Source organism: Protopterus annectens, chromosome 14.part0 (genome assembly GCF_019279795.1).
Source record: "Protopterus annectens isolate FY-2018-M chromosome 14.part0, PAN1.0, whole genome shotgun sequence".
NCBI lineage: Eukaryota > Metazoa > Chordata > Ceratodontiformes > Protopteridae > Protopterus > Protopterus annectens.
Genome location: NC_056748.1, coordinates 975,904,354 through 975,924,489, shown reverse-complemented (window position 1 = coordinate 975,924,489; position 20,136 = coordinate 975,904,354). Strand labels below are relative to the sequence as shown.

The window sequence follows — 20,136 nt, the reverse complement described above, 5'->3', positions numbered from 1 at the left end:
CCACGGCAGCGTATTTAATTAAAGTTAGTTTTTGTGGTTTTGAGCATAGCTCCTCCCCTTTCTAGTTGGCCACACCCGTTCCCCTTGACCCCACCCATTCAGCTGTCTCCTGCAGCCCCCCTTTGATTTGAAGTCACCAGCCGCCACTGGGTAGTTGCATTGCTGATACTGTACTGTGCTGTAAAGGGGGGTGGATGCTGTAGTCCTTTTTGGCAACGATATGTAGTAGTAACTGTGAACCTGTTATCAGTTTGCCATCCATTCCCTATTGCAGTATTACTAGCGTATCACTTTTTTTAATGCAACATAAGCAATTTATTCCTTAAGTGCAACAGGCACTTTATTTGTAGATGAAACAATGAAGTATAAAGTTGTTTGCTAGCAGCAACCTCTTCATTAGTTACAGATTTCTTTAATGTGGAATTGTGTAGATGGCTTTTACTAGTTCAGAGATTGTGCATATTTACTGATACTGGTGGATTGTAGAAGTTTGAGTAGACTTTTATGATGGAATTGTTCTGAATTGGGCTGTTTTGTCATTATTGGTGCATGCATTTTGTTTCATTGTTTACTGGAAAAATGTTCAAAACAATAAATTTAAAATGCTCTCTTACAACTATACTGTATTGTACAAGGAATATAATTTAATACAATCAGGAAGGTGTATCAAAGAGCATGTGTATGTTCCATGTGCAAGGGGCCTATGCTTTGAAAACAGCACAAAGTTAATCTTTATCTGCCACTGGCAAAATGTATTTTCTTTTAATGTGGGTTTCAATGAATGTGAGTTTCAAGGGCAGAGAATGTTTAATGCTAAGTCTAGTTTCATTGTGAGACTGCATTGCTTTGTTTAGCAGATATTTATTGGTGTTCGTGCTGTAAAATGCAAAATAAAACTTTTCTGGCAAGTCATTTAGGAATGAAGTCACTAAATAATGACAGACATTAAGTTTCAGATGTCATAACCTTCAGAAAAATGCATGCTAAAGCAAGACCTATTATTCTATCAACTGTCTTAAGTTTATACAAGATCAATTTTTAGTACTGTTTGTATGTTCCCCCAATATATTTGGCCTTGTCCAGATTTCCTGCATTAAGAGGTTGAGAGGTATGTGCAAATAAATCGCTTTATAGAATTAGGAATATCCAAACCTCTCAACTGTTCCCAATTTTGACTCAAAAAGTTGCTCCCCCCTAATAATCCCTTCGCAAAATAGCAATTTTGGAAGAAAACGTGGAGGCTTTACAATTATAAATAACTAATGATCAGAGTTATGCATTATTTTATTTCAGAAATGCATGTAGATTCTCTAATTTTGTCAGCTGCTCAAGTTAACAGTGCTCATATTAAAATGGCGTCCCTTCTTTGACAAGTTCCCAGCTGTATTGTCTGGCAATTTTATATTTTTGCATCACATTTTTGGTCCGTTTTTCATAAAATTGCGGTTTTCTGGCAAATTAGTGGAAAATCATTAAAGACTGAAGTTAGAAAATAATGGCAGACATTTGAGTTTCAGATTTCATAACTTTCAGAAAATTCGTACTAATGCAAGACCTACTACTATTCTATTATCTTTCTAAATTTATAAGGGCAATATTTAAAAAAAAAGTCTTTATTTTTGGGCCTTTGCCTCAGTTTTATTTATGGGTTTGTTGCTCTAAGAGGTTGAGAGGTATTTGTGTGTGTGTGTGTGTGTGTGTGTGGTAGGTAGCATACCTCTCAACTGTCCGAATTTTGCGGAATGTCCAGATTTTTGCCCCATATTTTTTCTGTTCCTCATAAATTTTGTGATTTTCTAGAAAGTCATTGAAGGCTGAAGTTGCTAAATAATGACACATTTGAGTTTCAGACTTCATGTCCTTTAGAAAAATTCATACTAGCACAAATTCTGTTATTCTAGCAATTTTCTCATACTAGTACAAATCCTGTTATTCTAGCAACTTTCTAAGTTCACTAGAGCATTATTTAATATCTGTCCCTGTTTATTTTAGGCTTTGTCCATATTTCTTGCACTAAGAGCTAGGTGGGGGTGTGTGTGTGAATGAAGCACCCTAGTTAGGGGTAGCAGGTGGTTAGTAATTTACTCAAGCTCAAAACCTGTACCTTAGTTACAGAAAACAAAAGCATGAATCCTCTACCCCAACTACCATGCTGCATTTTTCAAAGAACTGACTTTCAGGTTCATTTTCAATTCAAGGAACCGAGTTTGAGTGAATCTATACTATAAGCAGAATGCAGGAGATACCTTCTCCGGAATAAACACTGTCAAGCCACTGAAAATAAAGTGCAAAATAACGCTGCTAGATACTCCAGCTGACTGAAACCGTCAATAAGGTTTAAAAATGAATCCAGGAATAATCCAAAGACAACGTGTTTAATAGACAAAAACTCAAAACCACAAGCGCTTTCGCCTGGTATTACCAGGCTTTATCAAGTGTAACAAATAATGCTTTCACATGATGTATTTAAAGTGCTTGGCTTACAACCATTGGTTAATTGCTTAATAACATTAATTAATTGTATTAGCATACATTGAATAGATTTAAGAACAAAATCACAAATACATAAAGTGCATTGAAAGAAAGTGTTGTAAAAGTGAATACACAACTTTTACATTAGATTAAGTTAAAAACTTTAACAATCCTAATGTAGACAACACTTGTAGATACTAAAAATGTAATAAATATTAAAAATGTTAAAAATATGCTCGTCAAAATCAAGAGGTCAAATTCTGTCAACTGAAAGTTGAAAATATCTGGTTTACAAATAAACAGTTAATATAAGCCCAGTGGGTTGTCCTGTAGGAATTAGATTGAAAATGTAAAATATCTAAATAAAGCAAACGCCAAATGGCTCATGTAATGGACCGTGACCAGAACCTACGTAAAGTAATAGCTGAATAGGGAAGAGCCAAGAGGGAAGGAACAACAAAGTGTATGGCCTCAAGCATGGGGATAAACAAGGAAAGGGGGGGGGGTGTGCAAATAGAAAAACAGTAATCTTAAGGAAAATAGATAAAATTCAAAGAACATTTCTTTTAGCTTTAAGTATACTGGCTAAACTTAAGTTATCATTTAAGCCTGGGTACCTGGTCGCATTCAATTTTAATTGCCAGAACAATTCCCTCGAGGAAAGTGTAGTTTCCCAATCGCCTCCTCTCTGATCAGGAGAAACTTTTTCAAGGACAAAGAAACGAATGGACATGCTAGGACATACCAAGGAATGTTTGAAGAAGGCATTAGTGTCTTTTTTACTTTTGATGTCGTAACTGTGCTCGTATATCCTTCGTTTCAAAGCCCTTTCCGTTTTGCCCACATAGAAAGATGTGCAACCCTCACAAAAGCCTAGGTATACCACGCCCGAGGAGTAACATGAGTATTGTGATTTTGTTCTTAAATCTATTCAATGTATGCTAATACAATTAATTAATGTTATTAAGCAATTAACCAATGGTTGTAAGCCAAGCACTTTAAATACATCATGTGAAAGCATTATTTGTTACACTTGATAAAGCCTGGTAATACCAGGCGAAAGCGCTTGTGGTTTTGAGTTTTTGTCTATTAAACACGTTGTCTTTGGATTATTCCTGGATTCATTTTTAAACCTTATTGACGGTTTCAGTCAGCTGGAGTATCTAGCAGCGTTATTTTGCACTTTATTTTCAGTGGCTTGTCAGTGTTTATTCCGGAGAAGGTATCTCCTGCATTCTGCTTCTGGGTTTTTGGTTGCTGATATTTCTTGAATCTGTACTATATTACTGAAGCGGTATTACAGCGAATGCCTCTTCATCAATACTAAAAAAGCGAACCGTGAATTACGAGAATGGCCGTAGCTTGGCTGGGGAGGGGGGTAGCAGTTTGATTGCTGTGAGTACAAATTTGAAAATCCTAGCTACATCCCTGCACTGTATTCCTTGCCTAGGCCCTGACCACGACGTACCTCACTGTCAGTTTTGTGCCTTATTTAAACCACAAACTGATCATCGTCGTTATATTTTAGCTTCTAAATACTTTGGTACTCAATTCAATTATCCAGATATGTCTTCGGTAAGCCACCCGACTACCGACATTCCGAAAAAATGCAAAGATAAAGACAGAGACAGGCCGCCTAGGCCCAAAGCTGCCGACCACCATTCTCCTAAGCTAGTCGCCAGTTCGCCGGTACTCAGTGAGGTGCTTTCGCAGGCCCTGATACTTTCTACCTCAGATTCGCAGGCCTCTACTGAGACCCATTCGGAGTCCAGTATGCTGCGAGATGCTTCAACTGTGGAACCTGCGGATGTCTCTACCTTGGATGGGTCCGGAGCTGCTCTGCAGGCACTGGCCTCTGAGGGTGTATTCAGGCCTACTGACTTGTATATTAAACCAATGCCATCTTCTTCTTCAAGGCCTAAAACTCAAACTATGCCTAGAAAACCGACGCCCAGACCACATGGTCAGGCCTCTATGCCTAAAAAACAAATGATAAGAATGGCTGAAGACCTTATTACTTTAATCAGGGGAAGCCAGCTTTCCCCCTCTAAGAGACCTAAGACTGAATTTGCTTATGATACTTCTGACCAGGATTCTGAAATTTCTGTTTCCTCTGATGACCACGATTTATCCTTATCTACCTATTAGGATTCTGATGCAGAGGACTATTCCCTCTGCTTCTCCCCAGAGGATTTTTCTTTTGGTGAAACCTTGCATACTCTTAGGGAGCATTTTCGCCGGGAAAGCCAGGATTACTCTGATTCTAAAAAGTGGCTTAGGGATTTCTTATTCCTGACCCAACACAGACCATTAGCTATCCCTCCTGTGCTAGACATTGTTGATGATGCCTTTTTGAAATCTAGCCTGGCCCCTGACTCTTTACCTCCTGCTCCAAGAAAACCTGATAGATATTACAGGGTTACGGACTCTCACAAGTTCCTTTTTAAAAATCCTACTGCGGATTCTGAGACCATTTCACAGGGACCCAAGGGTATTAAGGCTACTGCTGCCAAAAATCCTACCCCCTCTGATAGAGATTCCAGGACCCTGGTTAGATGGGGTAAAAAGGTATACACCTCTGCAACCTTGGCCATCAGGGCCTTAAATTTCCAGTTTCATATGTTAAAATATCAGCAGCATATTATTGGATTGCATAAACAGAAAATGATGTTGATTCCTGATTGTGTTGAAAATAAGGATTTACAGGATTTAATGCATTCTGCTAAACAGTTTGGAAAACATACTTTGCAATGTGGTTTTGATTCACTAGAGGCATCTTGCAGGGCTGCTGTCACCGGGTCTGTACTTAGAAGGCATGCTTGGCTTAAGGAGCAGTCTTTGCCAGATCATGTTAAAACTAAATTGCTGGATGCTCCCTTAAATCAGGACCGCCTGTTTGGAAACAAAGCAGAAGTTCTTAAAAGGATGGAGGAAAAGGTAAATCTATGCAAACTGTTAAAGATTTCTTACAAGTACAGCCTCCAAGATTTAGTAGGCATTGGCCCTCTAAAAATTGGTCCTTTCCTGCCTCTTCCAGGCCTTCTCAGTTCAAACCCAGAACCAGCAGAAGACCCAGGCTTCAGTCCCAGGATACGCACAGGACTAAGCAGTGGGGGACTCCCACTTCTAAATCAGGGAGTAGTAAGACTCCCCCCTATGGTAAGCTGTCTCAGTGGCTTAACCTTAAAGCTCCCAAGCACTTCTCAACTGACTGCTCCTTTAGGGTGAAAGATTGCTCTGCAAGCAAAAAATTTGGAACTCATTACCCAGGACAAATGGGTTTTAAATAGTTTCCCAAGGATACAGATTTCACTTCCACACGTTACCAACCCCAAACGGTTGGCCAGATGTACCCCCAAATCAGTGGGCAGAGGCTCAAAAGCAAGTACTCTCACTCTTAAGATTAAAGACTATTCAGACTGTACGAGAAGAGGAAAAGGGACAAGGTTTCTACTCAAGACTTTTCCTGGTACCCAGAAAAGACAACTCATGGCGTCCTATCCTGGACCTTTCTATCCTAAACACCTTTTTGGTGATTCCAAAATTCAAGATGCAAACTCTTTACCAGTTGCTTCCCATGCTAGGCAAGGATGCCTGGTTGGCAACACTGGATTTAAAGGAAGCCTTCCTGCACATCCCAATCAGGGAATCTTGCAGAAGATACCTATGCTTCAAAGCAGGCTACATGCACTATCTTGCAGAAGATACCTATGCTTCAAAGCAGGCTACATGCACTATCAGTTCTCTGCACTGCCCTTTGGCTTCTCTACTGCGCCCAGGGTATTCATAAAGTGCCTAGCTCCAGTCATTGCATTTTGCAGGCAAAGAAATATTCAAATATACCCATACCTGGACGATTGTCTAATTCAGGCAGAGAGCCAGGACATACTTTTGAATCATCTGGCATTTGTACAAAAGGTGCTAACTTGTCTGGGGTACACCATAAATGAAAAGAAATCACATCTGGTACCCTGTCAGCAAATTATATTCCTGGGAGCAAGCTTGAACACAACTTCCCAGATGGCTTTCCTCACGCCAGAGAAACAAATTCATTTGACAACTTACTTCAAACTAATGGCCACAAAAACCCTGCTAACTGCAAGGCAAATACTGTAAGCCTTGGGGTTCTTGGCCTCCTGCATTCTACTAATTCCCTATGCAGAAATACATATGAGGAAACTACAATGGTATCTAAAAAGCCTATGGTGTCAACATTCTCAGGATCTAGAAGCAATGATTCCTATCATTCCTTGCCTACAGTTAGAGTTCCTTTGGTGGGCAGAGGCCTGCCACCAAAACAAAGGTCTACCATTCACTCTACCCCCTGCCGCCCAAACCCTAACAACAGACACATCAGACTATGCATGGGGGCTCACCTGGCAGGGAAGTGCATTCAGGGCAAATGGAACCCAAGTCAAATGTACTTGCATATAAATCAAAAACAAATGTTAGCCGTACAGAATGCTCTGACAGCCTTCAAGGACCAAATTCTTCCAGGACAATTAATGGTAAAGATGGACAATACCACTGTTATGTGGTACATGCAGACTAGCCATGGCTCTGTGGAACACAGCCTTGAGCTGCCAAGTGCATCTACAGGCTCAATTCCTGCCAGGAAAATTAAATACATTGGCAGACAAACTAAGCAGAAATCTCATGGACCCACACGAGTGGAAACTGGAGCCAAAGACTTTCAACATGTTGATAAACAAATGGGTGAGCCCAGATATAGACCCTTTGCCTCCCCCCAGAACTACCAATTGGACAGATTTTGCACAAGGATTCCCCACAAACAAGCTTGGAAAGTGGATGCTCTGTCCTTCAGCTGGAAAAATGTATCAGTTTATGCCTTTCCTCCTCTGCCTCTCCTCTCCAAAGTACTACTAAAGATCAAACAGGACAAACCAAGGACAATACTGATTGCACCAGACTGGCCACACCAACACTGGTACCCTCTTGTGCAGTGTGTCACTGCTGGCTCCATGGCACCTGCCTCAGACCCCTACCCTGCTGTCACAGCAGGAGAGCCAGATTCTGCACCCTCAGCTCAAACCCTGAACCTGGCAGCCTGGCTAATTACCTAATCTCTCTGTTGCCATCCCTCAGTAAACAAGGGTTGGATGTCATTTTGGAGGCAAGGAGGCCTAGTACTAGAAAATCTTATGCTGAAAAATGGAAATGATTCTGTGCCTGGAACCAAACTCAAGGGAATGGCACAACAGCACCCAATTTACCTCAGATTCTTCAATATTTAACTGAGATGCTTCACAAGGGTTTCTTTTTCCTCCCTCAAAATTCATGCCTCAGCCATTTCAGTTCATTACAACACAGAACCACCCCTCTTCTCTCATCCACTGCTCAAGCAGTTCCTCAGAGGGGCCAAAAACTTAAGACCACCCGTGAGAGCCCCAACTCCAGCCTGGGACCTTAACTTTGTATTGAAAAACTCACTCTTCCTCCTTTTGAGCCAGCTGCAAGTGCAGAGTTAAAATTCCTTTCTTGGAAAACAGCCTTCCTTTTAGCAATCACTTCAGCAAGAAGGGTTTCTGAATTACAGACCCTTATGGCAGTGGAGCCTTTCATTATCTTTCATGCGGACAGGGTGTCCCTCAGGACCAATCCCTCCTTTATGCCCAAGGTAGTATCCAGTGTGGCTCTTAATCAGTCCATTCATTTGCCAACCTTTTTTTCTAATCCACAGAACAAAGGGGAACGGATACTGCACTTCTTAGATGTGCACAGACAACTTAGATTTTACTTGGACAGGACTAAACCTCAAAGGAAATCTGAACAACTGCTGGTGGCATTTGCTGAAGGTGCAGAGGGGAAGGCTATTTCAAAGCAAACCATTTCTAAATGGATAGGCCATTGCATTCATTTCTGCTATAAGCACCATGGAAAACCTATCCCACAGGAGATTAGACCACATTCAACCAGGGCTGCATCTATCTCTACAGCCTTTCTCAGAGGTCAGAGACATCCTAGAAGCTGCTACCTGGAGTTCTGTGCATACTTTCACCAAACATTACCATTTGCCAATTTTCTCTTTGCCACTGCAGTCTTGCCACTTGATGGTGGTGGGGGGGATGTTATTTCCCTAGCACACTTGGACAGGACTATAATGGTTCCTGGTAGGGTGGACTGTAGTATTGTTGGCACAGTTTACATTGCTTTATGTTCTACATGTCCTGGTTTTTATGTAGGGATGTCTAGTAGGAGCTTAAGAAAGAGAATTCTGGAACATGAGTATGCCATTAAAACAAAAAAATCTAACAATGCTTTGTTTAAACATTCAAGTGTCTGTATTAACTGGAAAAAAGTTAACTTTTTATGTGTTGGAAGTGGTTAGGCAGGACTTAAGGGGAGGCAATTATAGAAATCTGGTTGCCAGGAGGGAGGCTGAATGGCAATTCAGATTAGCCTCCTATATATCCCCAGGTCTGAATGATGCTGTAAACATAAAGTGTTTTCTGAAAAATAGGAAAGTAACTATCAATAAGTATTAGTATTTATCTTTTTTAGGAAAGTTTTTTTGTTGAAGTTTTTTAAAAGAACATCTGTTTTAGTGTATAGGCCATGGTGGTGCAGCAGTTAGTGTAGTCACCTCACAGCAAGAGGTTCTCCTGTTCGATTCTCGGCTGGAGCGCCTTCTGTGTGGAGTCTGCATGTCCTCCCCACGGTCGAGTGATGCTTAAAGACATGCAAGTAGGTGCGTGCATGAATAGGTGTGCCTTTTTTGAAGGTTGGGTGTCGGGCTGGCAACTCGGAACCGTAAAAATCCACTGTCAATCATTAGCGGACTGGAGTTCCGCTGTAGCAACCCCTAACCGTGAAAAGCCGAAAGAGCCTTGTTCAAGTAGTATTGTATGTATATAAGTGATTTTAATTAATGTGATGTGCTGATTGGTTGAAGTTCATTGCTCACACTATTTAAATGTTAACAGACATAGTTTTATGATTAGTTTCTGAGGAAAGTCTGTATGACGAATAGCGAATATTTATTTTATTTTATTTTACATTTGTTTACCGGGAAAGTCCAACTGGAACAAGGTCCATTTACAGCGGAGGCCTGGGGAGAAAAGCTCCATAACATAACAGTACAAATACAACAAATGACAAAAAAAAAAAAATTTCTGCACAGAGGCATATATACAATCAGAGCTCCATGTCTTTATATGACAACACGTAATCCACAAATGACAGAAAATTTCTATACAGTGGCATATATACAATCAAGGAGATTTTTCATATCTTAGTTTGATTTGAGCAAGCTTGGTATATAGATAGCAAAACTTTGAATTCCGTATTGGTAGTAGAACAAAGCATAAAAATGAAGGAATAAAATCTGGAAAATAATGCTATTCGGGAGATATGTCATAGCATGAGAAATAGTTTGTAGGATAGTAGTTCCTGATAGGGAGTATTTGAGTAGTACAGAATAGCTGAGGTAAGCAGTGAGGAGATGAGGTATAGCAAGTTAGGAGGAGAGCAGAAAAGATTTTATGTGATACAGGGACAGAGCCATGATTGCAAGAGGTGTGACTTTAGTGTTTAACTTCAGTGTTGTATTCAACTTTAGTGATAAATATTAACGTTGAACTACGCTAAAAACCTTGAATTGGTGTCCTCATCGTACATTTCTGGTGTTTTTTTGTTTATGGATCCAGGAACAGACTGAATCCACCCAGCCCAGAAACACATTAAGCTTAGCCAGATGCATTAATTTAAACTCAAAACTCTTAGGCATTTCCTTATTGCTTCAGAAAGTTGAATTTATTGATCTGTGGACTATTGAGAATAATTAGTATCAAAGAAGAGTATTCTTCCCCTCACCTTACTTTTCTCACCTAGGGACAAATGCTTCTTTTTTATCCCAGGATTGAAACGACCAAAATACTATAAAAGGTCACTTCATAAAATTTTCTTAGTAGTGAGTGAGTATTCTGTGACTGAATCCCACATGTTCATCGTGTTACCCTGCAGCAGTCATCACACTTGGGTTATCCTGTCGTCAGGCGGTCCCGCAGTTGGCTGGAATTCCAAAGTCTTAGTCCGGCGTCGGTTGCTGTCGCTTCCTCCCTGACGTCAATGCGCCAGGGGTATATATAATGCAACTGACGCCATTTTCTCCAATCTTTCTTGCCGCGCGGTACCCGAAGCAGAAGCAGTTTGCAAGTGCCGGTCGGCCGACTACTGAGATTTTCGAATTCGAATTTCAGACCAAAGTCTTCTATAAAGCTAAGTACCCCTTTGGGGAAACTTTTCTTGCCTCAGTCCGATGTCAGAAAAAGTTAACAATTGTATTTCTTGTGGGAAGCAAATACCTCATAAGGATTTTCATTCTTATTGCATACCTTGCCTAGGCCCAGACCACGACATCACTAGTTGTCATTTTTGTGCTAGATTTAATAAGCGTACTATTAAAAGACGCTTTGATTTCGCACGACACTACTTCGGTAGGAAATTTAACTACACCATGCCGTCGGAGCAACCAACTACCGGCGTGCACAAAAAATACAAGGATAATGACAGACAGCCCAGGCCTAAGCCAGATTCCGAGGCCTCGGCTGGTCCAGTCTCCGGTTCTCCGGTCCTCAGTGAGGCTCCGACGCAGCCCCTGACTACCGCAGATCTGGAACCCGAGACCGCTTCAGATTTTTTGATGGAATGTACCAGGCCGACGCAGCCATTTAGTTCAGGCCCTACCGACGACATTACTGAAAAAGATGTCGGTGCTGCAGTAACGCCATCGGTTTCTGAAGGCGTTTTCAGACCGACGACGCTCACCATTAAATCGTATTCTAAGACGAAGACTCCTATTAAATCTAAAAAGACTGCACTTCAGTCCCCTGTTCAAGGCCCCATGCCTAAGAAACAGATGCTCAAAATGGCTGAAGATTTGATCACCTTAATCAGGGGTTCCGAGCCCCCTCCTGACAAAAGGCCTAGACAAGAGGAAGATTATGCATCCTCTGAACAAGTGTCCATTTCTTCAGACTCCTCTGAGGACCAAGATTACTCCTTCTCCCCTTATGAAGATTCTGATGCTGAGGATTCCATTCCCTCAGCCTCTCCTCCTGAAGACTACTCCTTTGGGGAAACTTTACACACTATGAGGGAACATTTTCACTGGGAAGGTCAGGATTACTCTGACTCGAAGAAAAGGCTCAGAGAGTTTCTTTTACTCCCCCAACACAGACCACTTGCCATCCCACCAGTTTTAGACATTGTAGATGATGTTTACTTAGAATCCAGTTTTAACCCTGATTCTCTACCTCCTGCTCCGGCTAAGCCTGACAGATATTATAGAGTGCCTGATTCCCACAAATTTCTTTACAAAAGCCCTGTTGCTGACCCAGAGACTATCTCCCAGGGTCCCAAGGGGGCTAAGGCTTCTATGGCTAAAAATTCTGTACCTTCTGAGAGGGATTCCAGAGCACTAGACAGGTGGGGGAAAAAGGTTTACACCTCAGCCACTCTAGCTATGAGGGCACTAAATTGCCCATTTCACATGCTTAAGTATCAGCAATTTCTAATCTCTCAGTTAAAGCAAAAAATGACCAGTCTCCCCCAACAATCTGAATTGAAAGAAATGCAGGATCTGTTGCAAGCCACTGAACAGGTGGGCAAACGTACCTTACAGTGTGGGTTTGATTCTTTGGAGGCTTCCTGCAGGGCAGCTGTCACTGGGTCTGTCATACGTAGGCATGCTTGGTTAAAGGAACAAACTCTACCTGATCATGTTAAAGCAAAACTTCTAGATGTTCCCTTACAGCAGGATGTTCTTTTTGGAGTTAAAGCAGAAGTCGTCTTAAAGAAAATGGAGGATAAGGCAAAATCTATGCAGACAGTCAGAGATTTCCTACAGGTACAGCCCCATCGCTTCAAGAGAAACTGGCCAACAAAAAATTGGTCCTTTCCAGCTACAGACAGACCACAGAGGGGTAAATACAGACGCCCAAGGGGCAGAGGACAATCACAAGCCCACTACAAACCTCGTCAATGGGGCACTACAACATAGACGGGAGGAGAAGACAGGTCCCAATCTACCACAAGGTAAACTCAATGACTTGCACCTCATCTGGCCAAGCAACACTCTCTTGGCAGCCCCCTTGGGAGGAAAACTTGCACTTTTTTCAGACAACTGGCATTTTGTCACAAAGGACAAATGGGTCCTAGACATAATTTTACGAGGATACAGATTCCATTTTCACACCTTGCCAATGAAAAGAGGAATGCCAAACCTTCCACAAAATCAATGGGCAGAGGCACAAAAACAAATTACAGCTCTCATGGACATGAGAGCCATTCAACTGGTACCTACTCGAGAGCAAGGTCAAGGATTTTACTCAAGACTCTTTCTAGTGCCCAGAAAGGACAATGCCTGGAGACCAATACTGGACCTTTCAATTCTAAACTCTTACTTGCAAGTACCCAAACTCAAGATGCTAACACTACAGCAGCTTCTTCCCATGTTGGGCAAGGAAGCATGGCTAGTAACGTTGGACCTCAAGGAGGTATACCTGCATGTCCCTATCAGACAAAGTTGCAGAAGATACCTTCGTTTCATTGCAGGTTCAACCCATTACCAATTCTCTGCACTGCCCTTTGGCTTATCTACTGCGCCCAGAGTCTTTACAAAATGCCTGGCACCAGTAATTGCATACTGCAGACAAAGAGGAATTCAGATATGCCCATACCTGGACGACTGCCTCATCCAAGCAGAAAGCAAGAACATTCTATTACATCATCTGGCTTTTGTGAAACATCTACTAAATTGCCTGGGGTACACAGTAAACGAAAAGAAGTCAAATCTAGTACCCTCACAAAATATGACATTCCTGGGTGCCAGCTTGAATACAACGGCCCAGAAGGCTTATCTGACACCAGACAAACAACTACAACTGACTCAATATTTCAAAACAATGGCAACAAAGGCCCAATTAACTTCAAGAAAAATTCTGCAGGCCTTGGGCTTCATGGCATCTTGCATACTACTAATACCATTTGCAAAGCTGCATATGAGGAAATTACAGTGGTACCTAAAAAGCGTATGGTCTCAACACAGCCACAGCTTGGACACAATGATATCTCTCATTCCCTGCCTACAACAGAAGTTTCTATGGTGGTCACAGGCATGTCACCTCAACAAGGGTCAGCCTTTCACCTTGCCCCCAGCCAGGCAAACTATCATAACAGATGCATCAGATTATGCCTGGGGGGCTCACATGGCAGGACAGTGCGTTTAAGGCGTATGGACAGCAGCTCAAAGGAATCTGCACATCAATCAAAAAGAGATGCTAGCTGTACAGAAACCTCTGACAGCCTTCAAGGATCTATTACATCCAGGACAACTTGCAATAAAGACGGACAACACCACAGTAATGTGGTACATAAACAAACAAGGGGGTACTCACTCCTACCCTCTGTGCAGACAAGCAATGACCTTATGGAACATGGCTCTGGCTTACCAAGTTCAGTTACAAGCTCAATTCCTGCCAGGGCAGAAGAATACATTGGCAGACGACCTCAGCAGAAACATCATGGATCCCCACGAGTGGAAACTAGATATCCAAGTATTTACAATGATAACTCAAAAATGGGGCCTTCCAGACATAGATCTGTTTGCCAGCCCTCAAAACTATCAACTAACAAAATTTTGTACAAGGGCACTTCACCATCAAGCCTGGAAAGTGGACGCACTCTCTTTCAGTTGGAAAAACCTGACAGTATATGCCTTCCCTCCATTGCCTCTCCTCACAAAGGTACTTCTGAAAGTCAAAAAGGAGAGACCACGACTGATTCTCATAGCCCCAGACTGGCCACGCCAGCACTGGTACCTGCTATTGAGGAATATGGCCCATGGCCCACCATGGATATTACCACAAATTTCCCATTTACTCACACAACAAAACAATCAGATTCTTCACAGCCAGCTCAAAACCTTAAATCTGGCTGCATGGCAAATCAACTAAGCATCCAGCCAGCTCCTCTTTCCCAAGCAGTTATGGATGTTATTCTGGAAGCTAGGAGGCCAAGCACCAGGAAGGCTTATTCGGACAAATGGAAAAGGTTTTGTGCCTGTAACCAATCTAAAGGCCAAGACACAATTCAGCCTCACATGCCTCACATTCTACAGTATTTAACTGAGATGTTGCACAAAGGACTTTCTTTCCCTTCCATTAAAATCCATGCTTCAGCTATTTCGGCCCACTACAACACGGACCCACCCTTATTTTCGCATCGACTTCTAAGGCAGTTCCTCAGAGGGGCAAAAAACATTAGACCACCCAGCAGAGCACCTACACCAACATGGGACCTCAATTTTGTTCTGGAAAAACTAACGCTTCCTCCCTTTGAACCAGCTTTTTCTGCAGATCTTCAGTTCCTATCATGGAAGACTGCCCTGCTGCTAGCAATAACCTCAGCTAGAAGAGTCTCAGAGCTACAGGCACTTATGGCAGTGGAACCTTTCCTCATTTTTCATCAAGACAGAGTTTCTCTACAAACTAATCCTTCCTTTATGCCTAAGGTGGTTTCCAGTGTGGCTTTAAATCAAACCATCCACTTACCCACCTTCTTCCCAAATCCACAGAACAAAGGTGAGAGACTCCTGCATTCCTTGGACATTCACAGGCAACTTCATTACTACTTGGGCAAAACTAAGGCTTTCAGAAAATCTGACCAACTCTTTGTATCCTATGCTACAGCTTCTCAAGGGAAGGCTATATCAAAGCAAACCATTTCCAAATGGATAGGTCATTGCATATGTTTTTGCTACACCCATCATGGAAAACCAGTTCCTGCTACCATTAGACCCCACTCTACCAGGGCAACAGCTACTTCTACAGCCTTTCTCAGGGGGGTTCCAACCAAGGAGATTTTGGAAGCTGCAACTTGGAGTTCAGTACACACCTTTACCAAACACTATCACTTACCACTTTATTCTAAGACCAGGGCGGGCTTCGCCACTGCAGTTCTGCAGGGCCTTCTAGCCTCCTCTAACCCTCTATGATACCTCCACCCATCCTTAGCTTTGGGATTCAACCCAAGTCTGATGACTGCAGCAGGGTAACACGATGAACATAGTACAGTTTTGTACCTACCATAAATGTAGATGTTCGAGCGTACACCCTGCTGCAGTCCATGTTACCCTCCCTCCATCCCCTCTGATCTACTGGTTTAATCTCTTCTATACCTTCCTGATGTATTTGCTTATAGCTGAAGGGATTTTGTGTTTGTATAAGTTTACTCAATTTGGTACTAATTACTGACCACCTTTTTGGGGGCACCTGACATCTGGGGCAAGAAAAACTGAAGAAAATGGCGTCGGTTGCATTATATATACCCCTGGCGCACTGACGTCAGGGAGGAAGCGACAGCAACCGACGCCGGACCAAGACTTTGGAATTCCAGTCGACTGCGGAACGGCCTGACGACAGGATAACCCAAGTGTGATGACTGCAGCAGGGTGTACATTCAAACATCTACATTTATGGTAGGTACAAAACTGTACTTTCTTCCTCTTGTACTCCATTTACCAACTTGACCAAATTATGGCCAGCCAAAAACTTCTTTGTATGCATGACCAAAAACTAATTTGTCATTTCTTAAGTTTTTAGCTGCAGCACCAAGATGGAATCAGATCGACCACAGAGATGTTAAACAGCAGCCCTCTCATCTAATTTCTTCTTGTAGTCATGCAAATTTCTTGCAGCTTTTTTGAGCTCTGACAGAGCCATGTCCTTCAGTGTTTCCAGGGGTTGTACCCCATACATTTACTTTACCATTTCCCTCGATTTAATCCTTCCTTAGTCGTTCTTGGAGGTATGATGTTTACTGTAATATCCAGCAGTTTTGTTGTAATGTTTTTTCTAATAATTTTCCACTTTTATTGTAGCCATAACAAATGTGAAGTAAGCTACAAATTCGACTACAGTTTATCAACTTTATTGTACTTAAGGTTATACTTAGTTAAGCTATACTTTTTGGAATTAGCTAGAGAAGACACCTTCCTGAAACACCACAAAATCTTCAACTTCAGAATTCCCTTTTGAAGATCAGCCTATTATTTGGTACTTACTCAGTAGTTAGAGTTGTCTTTTTCTACGCTAGCAGAGACAAGAACGAGAGCAGACAGATTTGAAACATTTTTGTATCTCAGGGGAATTAAAAAAAAAAAAAGTAGAAGAGATGCACAGAAGCATGAGGAACAGTTTGAACATAGAGATATAGCAGGTAATTTAAGGAAGCTCTTTATAGAGAGAGAGTTGTGCATACCTGGAGCAGCATTCCTGTAGAAGCTATTTAGGGGAAGGTGTGGATGTGTGAGATGCATCTAAGGCAGTCTCATTTGAAAGGTGGGACTGATAGCTGATGGTTAATAAAAAACTGTAGCTTACCTGTTAGGTATTAAATTTGGTAGTCTAGATAGGCCACACACTGTTTTTTACTTGTGTTCTACATATATATTTTTTTACCATTTAATATCTTTTTTTAGGAGGTGGAAGAAACAGAGAGAGAGGGAGAGAAGGGAACGGCGTGAAACAGGAGCTGATTCTGAAGAAAGTGATGCAGAATTTGAAGATGGGTTCAGAGTTCCTGGCTTCCTGTGGAAAAAACTCTACAAGTATGTAATTAAAATATACAAGTATGTAGTTAAATGATCCTTTTTATCATCTTTTGGATACCGTACTATACTTTTTTTTTCAGCAAATGCTATATAGAAGCTGTTTTGATATAGCTGAGTACCGTTGGGGACTCTTTCTTGCCTCAACGATGTGTCAGAAAGTTAGTTATTGTTTAACCTGTGAAACAATACCTCATAAAAAATTTCCACTCTCTTACTGCTGCTGTAGGGCCCAGCAGCCCACGTAGCAGCCGCAGCCTCTTTCTGTCGTGAACTTAGGCGACGGGCAGAAGTTGGTCGAAGGTACACAGTGGTTGTTTTTTCGTTTTTTATTTTGTCGTGGATTCCGATATCCCCTCGCATCCAAGATAAGGGCAAGCCAGAAAGACCATGATTTCGCGGCGGTTTCGGGTAAAAGCGGGCCGCACCAAAACAGTTGAATTCGGCGAGTCTGCTGATGGTCCGAAAAGAGAAAACTGATCAAAAGTACAGCTGAACCTATTCTTACTGCTACATAAGCCTCCAAATTGAATCGACCGATTGGTTGACTTATCGACTACCGATTGAGACTTATATCTCTCTCCCATGCGTGGTCTGCAACCCCAGCCTCAGTGCTGCTAGGCCCCAGCAGCCCTTAGCATGGGGCTAAAGCAGCCAAAGCAGCTAGACTCCAGTAAAAAACCCCACATCCCTAAATAAAGAGAGGCAGAAACCAATCCAGTGTCTTCTTCTGATGATTGCTGATGATTCAGACATTACACCAGCCAGAGGCCAGAGGCTCCCTTCTCAATTTTGAAGAATGATGATTCTGAAAATCCCCCACAGCCCATTCCACACAGAAACCTTTCCTTTGAGGAATGCTTGCATGCTGGCAGAACAGTTCCAGCGGCAACAGGATTTTTCTTCCAGACTTCTGCTTTCCTGGACCTTTCACCTCCTCCAGCACAGGCCCTTAGCTATACCTCCCTGTTCTCTCTGTGGTGGAATGATGTCAATGATGTTTACTCCGGCTCCCCTGCCAAACCCAGCCCCTGCCAGCCCAGAGACATCAGATACTATTTTGCAGGGTGCCATCACCACCTTCCACCCTTTACAAGGCAGACCCAGAAACTATATCTCACGGCCCAAGGTCTAGCAGCGGCCACAGCTAAAAACCTAAAATTCCTTCTGAAAGGGAGCAGGGTGGGTAGATTAGATGCTAGATAGAGCTACCTTCACAGCTACTCTCTCTCTAGAGCTTTAAACCAAAGAGTTCAGTGATCAAATAACTGTTATGTGACCAGTTAACTAAAAAAAAACTAAAACTAAAAATCTTGATATCTAAGAATACCCAAACGAGTAAATAAAATACAACAGGTTGTAACATATCCTTAATGACCATTCATGAGCTTGGTGAGTGGAGGCTACTTGACAAATAAGACACCACAGGCCAAAGAAGGCATGCACATAAGGAAGCAACTATGTTTACCTAGCTTTGCGGATCATGTTAAAGCTAGTTTGCCTGGTTAAGACAAAGCCAAGTGGTACAAGGTAAAGGCAAAATCTGTTCAAGTTGTTAAAAGATTTCTTGCAGGTTCAACCCCAAAGGTTTAGCAGGAACTGGCCTGCCAAGAAGGTTTAAGTTAAACTGGCCTGCTCTAAAATTCCTTTCCTGGGGTTCCAAGGCGGTTCCAATCCAGAGCCAGGAACAAATAGCAGCTCCTCTGGGCGGAAGTTAACCTTATTTTTCAAGAACTGGCACTGGCACTACAAAACAAAGACATTTTGGATTTTATAAACCATAGATCAAGGTTACGGTTTCACTTCCACACAGTCAAAAAGTGCAAGAATGCCAAATCTACCTCCAAATCAAAAAACCCTCGCTTGAGAATTACAGAGAGAGCAAAGGCAAGAGCTAAGGAAAGAAGGAAGAGGGGTTCAGACCAATTCTCAACCTGTCCACCTTAAATACATACATCATTGTCCCAAAATTCAAATGCTGACCCTACAACAACTTTCAACTTTTCCCATGCTGGGCAAGGTAACTCTATCTAGATCTCAGGAGGCATACCTGCCCGCAGACGACACTGATCTGAGATACCTCAGATTGCAGAAGATACCAGGATCAGGCAGGATCAGAGCATTGCCCTTTCTTGGGCTTGCCCTTTAGCAGATCTACTGCGCCCTGAATGCCTGGCATCAATCTGGCGCATTACAGACTACAGGAATCATTCAAATTTACCCATGCCTGACTGCCTGCTACAAGACATTATTGAGGCAGCTACTTGGACCTCCGTACATTTGCAAGCATTATAATTTTGCTCTATATTCCAGATCCCCAGATCGAGCCACTGCTTGTACTGCAACAGGGATCTAAACACCAAATCTACTTTTTTTTCCTCCCTCCTTGGCTGTATCCCTAGTTGGCTATTTTGTTATGACTGCAGATGCATGCATCATGAGGGACATAGTACAGTTTTTACCACCATAAATATAGATGTTTCTTTTGATTAGAAGAAGATTCAATGAATGTAGAATAGTCCATTTTATTACTAAGACTGTGGATCAGGCATGAATATTCAAAGTTAGTCATTGGAGAGAGAGGCCTGTCTAGTGTACCATATTGTGCATCTTTGTCATTAAATAACTTTCTAGAGATCTTCACTGTGCATCACATGGTACTTGAAAAAACAGTTTTGTGGTTTGGCAGACTCGTAGTCTTTTTTAGAAAGTTACTCATAACTTATACTGTTTAGGAAATTAAAAAAAAAATCCGATGTCTTCTACTTCTGGATTCAACCTGTGCATTATCAGATCTGACACTGGCCAATTCCTTCAGACTTTGAACTTGCCAGGCACCGCCTTCCTTACCCACAACCCCCTGCTGCTCATCCTACTCTTCAGATCTAGTTTGCTGCCATTCCTTTCAGCAGCTCGGTCTCTGGTCCTCTTGATGCATCTTTTATGGGAACTTGATTAGCATGCTTTTTGTACTAAATGTTTGCATCCCTTACCCTTTTCCTAGCATTAGTTTAGTTAGGGCTATGTGTGATAGG

General features: G+C 42.1%; 1 protein-coding gene across 1 annotated transcript in view; it reads left to right on the top strand.

The window, feature by feature from the left end:
- Nucleotides 1-20,136, top strand: part of ERCC6 (ERCC excision repair 6, chromatin remodeling factor) — a 1,256,800-nt gene that overhangs the window by 354,369 nt on the left and 882,295 nt on the right. The window contains exon 8 of the mRNA XM_044056771.1: nt 16,973-17,101. Within this exon, the coding sequence (XP_043912706.1) occupies nt 16,973-17,101 (129 nt within the window). The remainder of the gene's footprint in view (nt 1-16,972; nt 17,102-20,136) is intronic.